We start from the raw sequence: 15,036 nt of genomic DNA on the forward strand, positions 1-15,036 counted from the left end.
GGTAATGAAATTGTCGTAAAATTATTTCGATTTCGCTATGGCAACAGAAGACTGTTTTTTTTTTTGTTTTGTATAAAAAAATAATAGAATAACCATTTCGTGGTAAATACTAAGCTCTTTACTGCTAAGGATTGATTTTATTAGAATTAATACATAAATTTTATAGACCTGTTACCAGAATTCTGTACCTTTTAACAATTTCAAATTTAACTGTCTTGATATCTTCAATCATTCTAAATTCCGTCTCTGAAGCTTTTCTACAGTTCCTGTCGTCATTTCTCTATTGGCTTATAAGCTTGAAAAGTTATATTGAGTAGTCGAAAAAGTCTTTCGTATTTTGTCAATAGATATCGCTGCAGTCGAATACCTCCAGTGCTACCAATCATATTGTGTCATATAGTGTTGATAAGGTGAAATTTTAAGCTTCATTTACCAAAAAAAAAACCAAATTCGGGGAACTGACTACAAAAAGAAGCACGATGTTTGGGTACCACATGAATTGTTTGTGAAAAATGTAATGTAACGATTGATTCTACATTTTACTGTCAAGAACTGATGAGATCGAAGCAAGCAAGTGAAAAAAACGGGTTTTGGTTCATTAAAATTCATAAATATAAAAAAAAAATGATTAGAAATACGAAAAGACTTTTTCGACTACCCAATATTATAATTTTATAGCCTTTCTCAAATATCGAATATACGGGTAAACCCAGTTGTATATTAGCTTTATCGCATTAAAGGTATATATTGTAGCGCTCTACTATATTTTAACTTCCACTTACTGTGATCTTTCTCGATAATTGAAAATAAAAAAACGCATTTGGCAGCTGTCACGCGCACTTGTGCAATTTCTATGACAACCTTATATTCACCATACGACACCTCCTAAAAAGTGGATTTCACTCGACAGTCCTTTATAAAATCTGTTGCAAAAGTACTAAAAACCAGTTTCAACCCTTTATGTTGGTGAACAATTGTTAATTAACGCATGCAACACTTGTCGCCCGTATACCCACACATAGAAATTATGTGATTTTACTGCAGATGATGCATACATACATGTTCCACAATTCATACTTTTATGACTCTTCTAGTGATAGCTTTGTGTGTATTTGATTTCAATAAATCAGCGCACACAGGCTTGGCTGTCATTTAGATGTCAACCGCTCAACAACCGTTGCAAATGCTGTCAGTACTCACTACACTTCTGCTGCATTTAACCCCCACTGCCATATTAACGTCAAACCATTGCCATCTACGCACTGTGTAAATCGACAGCTAATGACCAACCCTTGAAAGCGTCGGTTGATAATCGGGCATAATGCACTTTTTAGCTTCGCCCTTATTTAAATATAAGGTTTTTTTCGCAGAAATCGTTTGGTCATCGCTCATCAAGCGTCGCATTGTGTTTTCTGCATAACTGTAATTCGTATTAGTGAACTTTTTTCGTAATTTGTTTTGCGACTGTATTGAGACTTTTTCATTACCGTGTCAAAATAGGGGCGTAACATTTCTGAAGTTATGGGTATGTTTGTAGTTTTGTATAGAATTTTGAAATGTCAAATTGATGAAGATTATATTTAAACTTTAATTTTGAAATAATTAACTCTTTTGTTAAAATTTAAATTTTAATAATCATGATTGCAGTTTTTATTGCTAAAATATCGGGATCCCGAAAAAATTATGGATAATTTTTTTGTTTACTTCAGTTATGTAAAGTAAAAGAAGTCGATTAAATTTTTTATACGAATATTTCGGGATCCCGATTTTTTATTGTTTAAGTTTTAGACCTATATTTTGTAATTTGCATTTAACTAAAGTAAAAGTGCGATAATTTTTATTTTTAATATGAAAATTTCGGGATACCGAAGAATATATTGATTAACTTTTGACATATTATTAATTTTAATGTAGTGCACATTTTTTTTAACTAATCAGAAAGTTTCTGGTTATATCAAATATCTTTCGGGATCCCGAAATATAATTTCGGGATTATTAACTTTGATATAATAAATTAATTTTATTTGCGTTAACTTTTTTCTTCGATTAAGTCAAACAAATTTCGGGATCTCGAAAAAACGTTTCGGAAGTATTTATCTTAAGGCATAAAACTATTCCACAAATGAAAAACTCTACTCTTTAAATGATAAAATTTTCATTTGTCAACTCATTTATTACTCATTTATGAATTTAATATTAATTGCTTCACCCACACCCAAATAATAAGCGATTGAGTCCAAGCACGCTCCAAATGCAACAATATGTTCAACAAAGTTTACGCAACGAAGCCATAAACCGCAAGGAGACATGCAGCCAATAGCTAGACGTGCCATTGCAAACACTGAGTGAAATTAATTCGACATTTACGAAATTAAAGCAAATGAAATTAGGAAAATTGCAAACGCCACAGGTAAAACAAACACCGCTGATGGATGGGCAGCCGGCGAGAAGTTAAGTGAACAGCAGCAGACAAGAAAAGTGTGGACAGCACTTCTTGTTTGAGGAGCAACTACAGGCAAGTTGCATTGTAATGCGAAGGATGCCGCAGGATGCCAAAGTTAAGCCACAAAGGACATCAAACATCCATATGGCATTAGTGAGGGAGAGAGTGAAGGAAAGAGTGTGGAGGCAACGCCGCAAGCATTAAAATTTGCAATTCTGTCGGGCAGTCAGTTGAGTAATGCGTCAATATGTGGTTTGCCTGCATGAAAGTGGCCACATTTACGCTTCGACAGGCAGCTTTTTTTGATTCCTGCGAATGGCAATTTTTTGGGCAGACGGGCCGTGGACATTTGGGAAATTTGTATAAATATTGCACTGTGCCAACGGAGAGCTTGTGTTGTTTTTGCTTTATGTCCTTGGGGTGTGCTTTTTGCACGCCTAAATGCATTTAAATTAAAGGCACGTACAACAGGCTCGACTGCTCCACCACCCAACCGCTCGCTTGGCGTGTTATCTATAACTACACTGTGTATATACGTATGTGTATATGTGTGTGAGTAAGTCTGCATCCAGCTGCGTTAACGCCGGTTAGGTGAGTTTTAAGTATGTTATGTGATCACATTAAATGTGGGGAGGGAGGGGGTGTCATCAGTGGGGAGCCGGCTATAATGCCAGCTTAAAATTATAATGCGTGTGCACAGGAATTTCATCTACATACATACATATAAATATCTCCCACTAGCTGAGGGGAGCGTGTATGTCGCATGAGCTTGCCGTTGAAATGCCAACACTTGCTGAGGCAAGTTCATGGTTAATGCCACCGACGGTGTGGCAGTAATTTCGGGGTTGCTTGCGGGTTAAAAACGATGAACGTGAGCGACCTTAGAGCGGGGTAACAACAGGCAAAGAGCAGACAGTAGCAACAATCTGTAAGCTTGCTAGCTGCGGCAAGTGTTTGGCGGCACGGGAGTGTGTGGCATTGTCATTGCCTGCAATTTTATTGCCACACAATTGTATGTTTGCAACAAATTATGTTATTTTAATTTTGTTTACGTTTTGTGTGTGTGTGTATGGAGAAATAAATACATTTGGAAACATATTGTTGTGTCTGGGGATAAAACAACAACAATTCGTTACAAACGACCGACTTAACTGTAGTTTGGGGATATGGGGGTTGTAATTGGCGCTTTGCCGGCTTTTACACGCCGTTCCATATTCCATCTCTTTCTCGCACTAGATGCACTGCATCGATTGCTGTCATCAGCTGCATTTTATGTGCGTATTTTTTCGAAATAAACTTTTAATTCAACAACAATAAATCTGCAAAGCAGTCGTGTGTGTCTTGCGCTTGAACGAGCTCGAATGCGCAGTTTTTTTTTGCGATTGTGGCGGCTTGCGAGCTTTCACTACTTTAAAGTCATAGCTGCTGTAGTGAAGTTTATTGACTTTATAGACAATTTTTCTAATTTTTTTCAATCTTTTATACCCTAAACAGGGTTGAAATTCAAGTCTTTATAAGGAAAACTTTGTTATTTGGCGGGATATATTCACGAAATCTGGCATGAAGTATTGCCTAAGCCAATCTTCTCATCTCCAAAGAAATTGTTTAGATCGGATCACCACAGAGTATAGCTGCCATACAAAGTGATCAATCAAAATCAAGTCCTTCTATGGAGATCTTTTTCATTTCAAGAGATATCTTTAAGAAATTAAGCGTGGGTAATTGTCTAAGGCAATGGTGCATTCTCAGTAAAAATGATTAAGATTGGATCCTTATAGCATATAGCTACCGATCAAAATCAAGTTCATGTATGGAAACTTTTTTATTTGTAAAGGGTATTATAGCTTAGGTGCCACCGAAGTTAACGTATTTCTTCGTTTATCTGTTGATGTGTCTCTAAATTGATAAGCTTTGAAACTATGATTTCTTTTTTACCAAATTATTTGCTTCTGGGTGACTTAAGAGCTCAAAAAATCTCGAATTTCATTGCCTCGAAAATAAGATAACTTACTGTAAATATTAATAAATAATTCTATTGTGCAAAGTGATATCCAAAATAAGATTAAACATCTAACTCAACTTAACCTCTTCGCTTTTCCAGTTATCTTAACTGAATTTTGCTCTGGCTTATTAATTATCCTTCCCGCTTTACGCTTTACATTACATTCCGTTGTTATCTTACTAGCTGCTTTGAAGTATTTTAATTATCTCTGCAAACCACGCCCACACCCACATTCAAACGACGCCATGGCAACCCGGAGACACTTTTGTAAATATTAACATACAAACACACACACACATACGCACACACCTAAGCAATAAATGCATAAAATTGCCCAACGCGTTCCACCAATTCAATATTCACTTGTTTTCGATCTATGTATGTGTGTTTATTCCGTCTGGTATTGTTGCTCAAACGCTTGTTGCTATGCTACCTTATTGGCGTTGTTGTTGTTACTATAGCAACATGTGATTGCCCTTATAGCTGAATTGCTTTTCTCCGTTTGTAAGCTCGCAAGGCGTGCAGAATGAATGGCCATGTTGCAACATTTGCCGCACTCTAGCCATTTTTCTCATTGGTGGCATGTGAGTGTAAGTAACGGTCTTCAAGTGGGCATATTTATGCAATTTATAAGTACATGAGCGTCAGGATAATGTTTCTGAATCCCTATAATATCCATAAAACGACAGCTGATTGGAGAGCATGAGACAATTTATGGAGGTGTCTCAAAGGAGTAAACTAAAGGGTGGCTTTTAAAGAAATATTAACTCAAATTTGAGCTCTATCTTCTATATTCCATTTTCGAATTTATGTTTTTAAGTAAGCGGATTTAAAATTTTAATTATGAGCTAAATTAAGTTCAGTTAAGTTAAGATATGTTAAGATAAATTAACTTAACTTAAGTTAAGTTAAGTAAAGTTAACTTAAGTTAAGTTCAGTTAAGTTAAGTTAAGTTAAGTTAAGTTAAGTAAAGTTAAGTTAGGTTAAGTTAAGTAATGTCATATAACATTCAGTTTGTATCTTATTTTATTTTACATCTTTTAGTTAAATTTTGGTTTAAGTTAAGATATGTTTTGTTATGCTAACGTTACGTTATAAAATATGTACTACGTTATGTTTTTTACGTTTATTTGTGTTATATAAATTTACTTTATATGTTTTTTTAATTTTTTCGCTCCATTTATCATTTGAATGTTTTTTGCCTTTTCAGACCACTTTTTCCAGCACACTTTCCATTGTCACTTACAACGCATTGTTGAAATTCCGCCATTTTCATTTTAATAGCTTTACATTTTGAAACGTTAACTGCTTTTTTCTGGTATTCTAGGCCACCTCCGCTCAACTGAATGCGCTTTTCCGGTTTGTCGACTTTTGCATATCGCACGTTTTTCCCTTTTTCAGCATTTACAACATACAGTTAAACTTTTGTTTCGTACCATTTCGGTGTAAATTTCGTTTTTTCAGAGCAATCGGTGGTTATTTTGCTACCTCTCTTATGCTTTTTACTGTCAGTTTTTTGTTTAAATCTGTTAAAGCTCTACATGCCCCAGAAGCCGCAGCGCCAACAAATATCCTGCTTTCAGTCGCCATAAGGACCTTTATGCGCTCACGTACTCTCATGCATGTGGCATGTCTGCTCCACTTGTTTCGGTGCTGTCTGTCGGTTGGGTATTTGTTTTCAATGTCGCCGACAAGGTTGATGGTTGAAAGTGACTCCGGTGGTTGACGGTCGGTTGTCGGCTGCTGGCGCTCAGTGGTTTGGGGATTTCCACTGCAGTTGGAGTCAAGCCGCAGACGCTATAAACAAGTGGCGGGCAAACAGACAGATTTTGTCAGTTGTTTGCGCGAAAGGACGAGTATATGCAGTCGGAAAACAAGGAAACAATGTATTCGTAGAAACATGCAAAAGTTTTATGTTGTTTGTTCGTGGTTTTTGGGTTTTAGTTATATTTTCATGACTATTAACATTGTTGCTTTAATTAAAGAGACGTTTATGTTTTTAGTTTTAGAAAATGAATTTTGTGTGAGTGTTGTTTTTGCACAAAGTGAAAGTTATAGTAGACAAGATGTGATTTGTTTGAATGTGTGTGGAAAATGTGGCTAAAACATATGTACATATATGGAAGTACTTATGGGTTTTTAATACTTCATATATGTTAGTGGAAATGAATACCATTGTATTGTTTCTAACCTATAAGTTCTGGCCTCTTAGGGCTTTCTAACTTTTTATATTCTCCTTTAATTAGACACTCATTTGGAGTGGATAACCTTTAGATAATAATTTTTGTAGACTTGACTTCCTTGCATTTTTAGCACAATATTGACACTGCTAATATTTGTTCGTTAAAAGAAGCATAGACAAATATGAGAGTAACTCTAGTATATGGCGGTTATGAAAATGCTGTCATGGAGTCGCCAATCCAAATCTAGGCTAGGCTTTGTCTTTACTCACATACTTATGAGGTAGTCGCGGGTGGGTATAAACCACTGGAGCAGAGGAACAATGAATGATATAGGGCGGCGATACTAGCCTTCAGTTCACTAACCGGGCGTTCAGGGCTGGTTAAGAAAAGACATCGATTCACTTTTGTCATAAGACTAGTATGGGCCCTCGACCATAGCAGAATCGGAGGTAACTAAAAGTTGATTAGCTGGCAAAGAAAGGTACGCTATTCCCGCTTTAGTAGAGTAGGAAGAAGTCCGTGCCCTCTCTCCTCATCAGGATAGCTAGGATTTGCGAGAGCTTGGCCAGGCCTGGTCTACCACCGGTTCATGCGCTGTCGCAAAATCCTTTTGACTCAAGCTCGATCGTAAGGCATCAAGTAAGCTCTTTGCTTGCCGGGTTTGTAACTGCCATTGCACTACCGTACTGTAAGTTTGAGAAATTTTCACGACGCCATCTGAGGAAACTTTATGAGAGAAGACGAGGTGGAAACAGCAACACTTGTTTCTTAATTATCAAAGCTGTATAGAAGAAAGTGAGTATGGAACATTTAGACACTTTCTCCTTCGTTGTTAAGCTTTTGCAAGACTGAGTTTGAAACATCTCGGCAGTCGTATCTTCAGCGTATCTGGCAAAATAATTGACATTGATATCAACCACCTCAACATAAGTGCGCCAGATTCAAAGAGCTTTGTCGGTTTTTGATTTTTCGATCTTTTTGATCAATACTTAGCAGTAAATAGGTATCACAATGGACACGCGATCTCAGCTGTCTAAGTGCGATACATTTTGGATAAACCTTTAGCATTTAACAGGGTACTGGAATTTGTGTGTCGAGCCTATGTGGTGCGTTGTGATAAAGGGTAGGGCACTATAGACCTTAGATCGCGGTGCATACCTCAATAATATTCTATTCTAACCTGACACAACCTATAATAGGAGTAATATACTCTATTTACTTTCATTTTCTCTAACTAGATTAAGACACAAGATGCATGTAGAAATATATTTGTTTATAAAATTAGAAGACGTTTAAACTAATGATTTTAAGCTTCAGCAATTATTGCATCTTTCTTAATATATTTAAAATGGAAAATTTAAATATTTGTCTATGGCAGATGATGACCGAAGTTGTAATCCAATTTTGCGTTCAGACTTTACTTTAGTTCCGTACATTTAACACAACCTCAATTATAGAAACTTCCACAATCGCCTAAAAAGGAAACTCGAATACTTCTTTAACTTTCACTTCAATTCCAAAACTTAAATCACTGCTTATTATTGCCACTCGAATTATACATAAAGTCCTGCATTACAGGCATCCCCACCGCTGCTGCTTGTAATCCTGTTGATACATATTGTATTTCCGTTTCGCATTTAAATTTCATAGTCAAAGCAAAGTCATCATCATCATCAACACTATTTGACTGTGTCTCCATAGCTGCGGAGAAGTATGCAAAAATAAATGACACCAACCGCCCCACTGCCACATTAGTAGAAGTCGCACCATAAAACAAGGCTAATGCCCCAACACACACACGAAATGCCGACGCTTCCTCCGCCCTCGTGCGCAAACAAAACCGAAAGTTAAACGCTTTCGCTTACAACTTCTGCAGCTAACGACCTCCATTCATGCAAAGCGCAAACAACGCAAACAGCGACTCCCCAAAGTACGCTGGGGAGTCACCAAAGCCATCAACAACAAGCAACCCCCATTCATCAGACCCACCGGTATTATCTGCTTATTTGACGCTGTGTTTGTTGTAATGTTGGTGGAGTAGCTTTAAATGCGAGTGCATACCGAAAAGCAGCTTCCGTTTCCCGTCTAACGGGATTTCCCGCCACTTGCGCCATTTGGGGTTGTTTGCCGAGTCATGTTCTGTGCAGCTGCTCCCCACCAACCTACCGTTGTGCAGTGAAAAGTAGCAGCATCAAAGCACAGCGTTGCTATGACGATGAGGTGGAGTGGGGGTGTTGATGGTGAAGGTGGTTGTGGCTAGCCAGCGCAGTGAAGGTGCGTACGTTTGAACAACACAAATAAACTTGAATCGAAAATTGGTCGGCAAGTTTTGAATTTTCTAATATTTTGAGAGTTTGCTGAAGCTCTGGAGCTCCACAGTTGGGCAGTAAACGCACTTGAACGCACACTTTTGCAAATTTACGTGTACGTATACACATACATACAAAGAAATGCTAAAGCGGTACCCTCTTCACAAGCAGCAAACCAACACAAGTGCGAAAGCGTAAAAAAAACAACAACAAAAAATAAATAAAAAATGTGTAGCTGTGCCAACTGCCAATAAAAAATTGTGTTGGAGACGTTTTTTATTGCTGTTGTTGCAGCTGGGTGAACTTTTTCCTTCGGAATTTCATTTCGAAGTTTAACGTCTGAGATTGGAGTTTATTGGAGTTGATTGAGTTTGTTGGTGGTTTTTGTGGAGCGCATAAAAAACTGCCGTTAACACATACATACCCAAGTATATGTACACATACCTACACACATACTTATACATTTGAATGTGCGTACTAGAAACGGAAATCCGCTGGGAATCGATATGCGCCGTAATTTCCTAGCAAACAATGCGATAAATCATATTAGATTTGTTTGCTGGCAGACAGGAGTCGATCGCACGCACACAAACGCATCTATTGGCATACCAAGGCATACAAACATATATATTCGTATTTACATACACGACAAGGCGTTTTCTTCTTCATTTCCGTTCAACTTTTAATAATGCTTTTTTATGTATTTATTTGTTATTTCATAAAACTTTGTCAAAAGGTTGTCAGTTGTTCATTTTTTATGTATTGACAAACAAACTGTTCAATTAAAGGAATTGCCAAATCTGACAGCTCAATGGGAGCAATTACTATTGAGTGATTTTGAAGATAAACAAAGCTTATTTACATAAGTTGACAAAATTTTTAATTGACTGAGTTGGTCTTTTTATGATTTCTTATAATTATTCGTTAAAGCGCCCTCCAAGCTTTCTCTCTCCAGAAATTTACTCTTTACTGTGGAAATCGAATCTGCCGTATTTTGGATGAAAACATATTGTCTTGTCGCGCCCATAATGCCGGTCGGTCACCCTAATACTCTGTGTACAACAGTGGATACTTGCTGAGTTAAAGTGACAGCCTTTGGATTACTGCGAACAGTTTCTCAAAGTTTAGACTTGGTATATTCGAAATATGTGTTTTTCTAGATTCTTTGCAGTCAATAGCTAAATTAACACCTTAAAAAATGGCATCTGTTTGATATATAGTACAAAGGACACCACCACAATTTTAACGCAGTCGTCTATATCCGGAGATAGCCCGCTTTTCTTTGTCATACATTAGTTCTTGGATGAATATCTTGGCATCTTAGTAGAAATTAAGGACAGTATAACGTTTTTGTAGACGCCTGCATAGCTAGCTCGGTATGCTCACTAATTTTACATTCAAAGCTGGTTACGGAATACCCAAATGGCATAGAGTCACTTTATAATTGGACTAATATTGGTACCAAGCCATAGCGGAATCTCAGGTAACTGTAATTTTGACAAGCTGACAAAGAAAGGCATGCTAGACCTCATATAAGTCAAAAGGAAATGAGATACTTCTCTAGTTGTGAGGTTATTGGTCATTGTGCTTTCGGAGTCCAAGGTTGAAAATCTTACCGCTTGTCAGCTGCAAAAGCTGTATGAAACAAGACGAGGTAAGACCATTTGTACTAGACAACACTTGAGACCTCACACTTTCAGATATCCCACTGAGTTGGCGGGAATAATAAGTAAAAGTCTAATCTAATTTGTATTGGCATCAAGAAGGCTCTTAGTCGATTTATATGACCTAATGTAGAGGTTCTATTTTTATGATTACATAAAGGACAACATACATATAATATCCCAATTCCGATCATCATCTTAAGGATCTGCCATAAAACCTAACCTAACCTAGCGAAAAGTTCTGTAGGTTCCTATAGTTCGAATCTTAGAATATGTATATCAAAGTCTATTGAGAAAATTATACACTCTTTGGGAAAAGAAGAATGAATACTCGTATAAATTGTAATAAGCCACTTCAGAATAAAAAAATTAGGTGTTCTCAAACAGCAAATTCAACAACCGTAAACGTACATTCAAATAGCAATGACTCAAACCCACAATATTCTACATACATATTTGTTCCCATTGTATATTCTTCTTAAAATATTTTAATAATTTGTTTCCACAATGAATGCTAGTGCAGAGCACAATAAACAAATTTGTTCTCTGGTCCCTTTCAAATTTCATTCCCAATAAATATAATGAGAACACTTTCGTTTACCCCAAACAAAAACCTTCTCAAAGACAATAAATCTATACATCAACATATGGTGAATTCAGTACTCACCTATTCAACATGGTTTCATTGCCGTTCTGCAGATGCTGCTGCTGTTGCTGGTTTTGTTGCTGCTGCTGATTACTGGCGCCAGTCGTCGCGCCTGTAGCCGCTGTATTGTTTGTTGTGGCAGCCGAGTTTGTATTGTTAGTCGTTGTATTTGTTGTGCCCAATACAACATTCGCATTTGGCGTTGTGCTCGTCGACAGTTGTTTCGATTGTTGTTTGTAGCGGCTGAGCGCAAAAAAGAGCGCCAAGACTGCTTTCAAACGACCAGCACAAATGTCATTGGTGGTGATGTTATCCAAGCCACAAACCGCCTGTGTGCGCAGCACATTCAGGCATGAGTTAACGTTGTCATACTGTGTGGTGAGAAAAGAGAGTAAAGTGAGAATAGTTAGTTGAGTGTGGTAAGTTGAAGGTGGTAGAGAATAGTTTTGATGTGAATGGTGAGAATTTGAATTTGTGGTAAAATTAGTGTAATATGGTAATGAAATTAAATTTTTGGATCGTCATCAATAAATTAGTTATTTTTATCATAAACTTAACATAAACTATATGTAAGATATTTGGTGTTCTTTTTATTACTTATTACTAATGATTTATGGTCTGCAGGGGTCATCATACCAGCTTTTTAAAGGATCTTAAGATCTTTCGAATAGTCAAAATAGCGTCCAAAATTACTTTTGATCTTCGTGGTAGACAGAGGAGTTTTTCCATATTACCAACAGTTAAACTATTGTTTCTACTCAAGGTTTACGAGAAGAGGCTCTGTATGTTGAAAGCCCGGTTATGAACTATAGGACAATGTTCATCGTCCAGACCTTGAATAATTTAGAGTTCACTCTTGGCTGTAACTTTAGTACCTCAGGAAGACTATATAGGAGTATGTCAAAAGATTGAAGTTTCTTCCACAAAAACTTGGTACCAGATAATATCTAAGTACTATATACCTAGTGCAGAAGCGTGATACCACAATAGCATAGTTGGATAGAGAAATCTTTAGATTGGTACCTCGCTACCCTACATCCTATTAATTTTTTGAAGATCACTGCAATTTTTCAGTTATAAGTCTATAAGCCTCAAACCAACACCATTTTAATAGTTTGGGCTATATTGTAGAGATACTGGGCAGTTCACTAAATTATTTGGTTCGATGAAAGCCGATAGTCGCCAAAAAAGGTTCGACCCAATAGGTTTTGCTTTAAGTATATGAAGATCTTGATCACGTCATCACCTTGCAACACTTCTAAATTAAAGTTGCGTGCTTTCTTCGAACAAAGAAGTGATGGTTGGTAGTTCTTCATAGTCCTATACAAAATATCTAGGGTAAGGAAATGTTTGAGTCAATGCAGAGAAAAGAGTACCGACAATTTTGTTTGAAATATAAAAACAAAATATATTATACATACATACATATATGTGAAAGAAATGGTGGGTGATCTATGTGGGAAGACTGGAGGTAGCTTGTTGCCAAATGTGAATAAAAGTATATTTCAATTACTAGGCAGACGGTGTGATTCATTCTATGGCCAAGCGGCTTACCAAGCGATGCGATTTTTGTGTCTATCAAACTCAGCGGTGACAACAAAGCAACTTCCTTTACGAGTTCATGAGGAAGGTATACAAATTTACGTGTCGTAAAAGCTTTTAAGCATTTATTTTTAGCCATAAATGAGTGTGAGTTTCTATGGTCAAGCTTTGACAAGAAGAATGCATAAAACATGACACATGACTGTTTGAAATGTTTTCAGCGCTAAAGGGTGGATAGTAGTCCAATTTTTCTTAGAAAAATAATTATTTTACTATTACAAAATGACCTTGAAATCAATAAATGTACCACCCAAGCGACACTTCCGAGCAATTAAAATGCGTAGTTACCACTCATTTAAATTCTCTGCACAATTCCTTGCTTAATTTCACTGCTTTTGATGCTTTCAATATGCTCAAAGAACACTTTGATAGTTAACGGGCAATAAAGTTCACGGGCCATGAGAAAACTTCGCACACATTTTATGTTCATGGTTGCTTTAAAAAAGGGCTTTGAACAAAAAAAAAGTTGCTACTCTGAAAATAAATGAGCGCTTCATTCATCTACAAGTTTTTACGATTAAGCTGTGCGAGCGCCGTTAAACATGTGAATGACAGAAAAGGCAATGAACGAGTTGGACTCAAATACATTCATATATACAAATGCGTGTGAGCACATTTTCCGACCACATACTTACAACACCACAAAACCCCACCGAGTTGTGTGTGGTATTGCCTTTTATTGAAGTCGTGATTTTCATACGGCACTCAGCCACGAAAATTTGTCCAAAAAATACATTAAGATAAGTCAAAAACTTTGTACTCGCCGGCATCAAACAACAGCAAAAACAAAAAAAGTTAAACTCACACATATATCAAACTTGGATATGCTTGTAAAGCGTGACGTTTGTTTGACAGCGTAAACGTCAAGAGATTCTAAACAAGCCACGAATTTGTCATTACTGCGCGTGTGAGTGTGTGATGAAGAGATGGCTTCTGCTTCCATTATAAGTAGAAAAAGAGTGTTTATAATGTCATGTTTTATTTTTCAGAATATTCTTTCCACAGTTGCAACAACAAATTTTTTTTTCAAATTCTTTAAAGTTAGCGTAAACCAGATTTTGTTGATGTTCGAGGCTTTCCAGCTGACAGGCGCATTGATAAATGACGCTTTTTACTGTTAGCTGAGCGCGTGCGTTTGAAAAACAGCTGATTGCGGCATTTATTTTAAACTTTTTTGTTGCATGGCAAGTTTGGTGCCATGAAAAATTATATGTATTTATAAAATATCTGATATTTGTTCAAAGTTTTTAGCTCATGCGGCTCACCGCCCGGCTCAGCACTCACACACACTCTTGACATTTGCGCAATTTTTCAGCAGTCAATTTCCTGCTCCAACTGTCAGCGGCTGTAGTTGACATTTGCCGCTTAATGATCGGTCGCAATGCAATGGCGTTTGGTTCGAAAACAAGTACTAATGCATTTACATATATTTATATATATGTATATATGACAAGCATATGTATGTAGAAATATGCTTTAATCTATATAAGAAGCTCTACACGAAAAGTATTTATTGATCATGACTTGAAAGAAAATTGTGAAAGAGAAATTATTCCTTATTTATAATCGTGCGCGGAGTTCATATAGTTCAAGTTCAATGTTGGGCGCCGCAATTTACTATAAGAAATTAAATGCAGAATATGAAATACGATGTGCACGCCAATTTACGTATTCGATAATTCGAACTTAATAAGTACCCAGCAGGAAAAAAATACTTTGAATGAAAAAATATGTACATACTCGGAAGTTTTAAGTGTGTGTAGAAATTACATATTTTACAATTACGCGTAAATGTTTCAAAATCCCGAAATTATGACACATGGATTTCGGGATCCCGATTTGCATAATTTCATTCATTTCAAATCAATGTGAAATATGACTTTGGCATTTAATATATTTTACATAAAATAGGGACATTCTATTTCATTTGTTCAAAAATCCCGAAATTATGTCACTTGGATTCCGGGATCCCTAAATGGATTATTTGATAATTTAATAAAAATAATTGTAAATTAGGTAAAATATGTTTTGAAAAAAATAATGTTTTATTTAAAATAGACAAATTCATTAATCTGGTTACACTAAATAATTCGCCAATTTTTTACTCAGAACCCTGAAATGTAAAATATGTTTTGAAAATATAATATATTTTACATAAAATAGTTTAATGCAATAACTTACTTAGTT

At 36.4% G+C, this 15,036-nt stretch overlaps 1 protein-coding gene across 8 annotated transcripts in view; it reads right to left on the minus strand.

Moving 5' to 3' along the window:
- LOC105232477 (protein sickie) overlaps positions 1–15,036 on the minus strand; it is a 396,183-nt gene that overhangs the window by 189,704 nt on the left and 191,443 nt on the right. For all 8 annotated transcript variants that reach the window (XM_049446863.1, XM_049446861.1, XM_049446862.1 and 5 more), the window contains one exon: positions 11,269–11,618. In XM_049446863.1, the coding sequence (XP_049302820.1) occupies positions 11,269–11,618 (350 nt within the window). The remainder of the gene's footprint in view (positions 1–11,268; positions 11,619–15,036) is intronic.

Source organism: Bactrocera dorsalis, chromosome 1 (genome assembly GCF_023373825.1).
Source record: "Bactrocera dorsalis isolate Fly_Bdor chromosome 1, ASM2337382v1, whole genome shotgun sequence".
In the NCBI taxonomy this organism is placed as follows: Eukaryota; Metazoa; Arthropoda; class Insecta; order Diptera; family Tephritidae; genus Bactrocera; species Bactrocera dorsalis.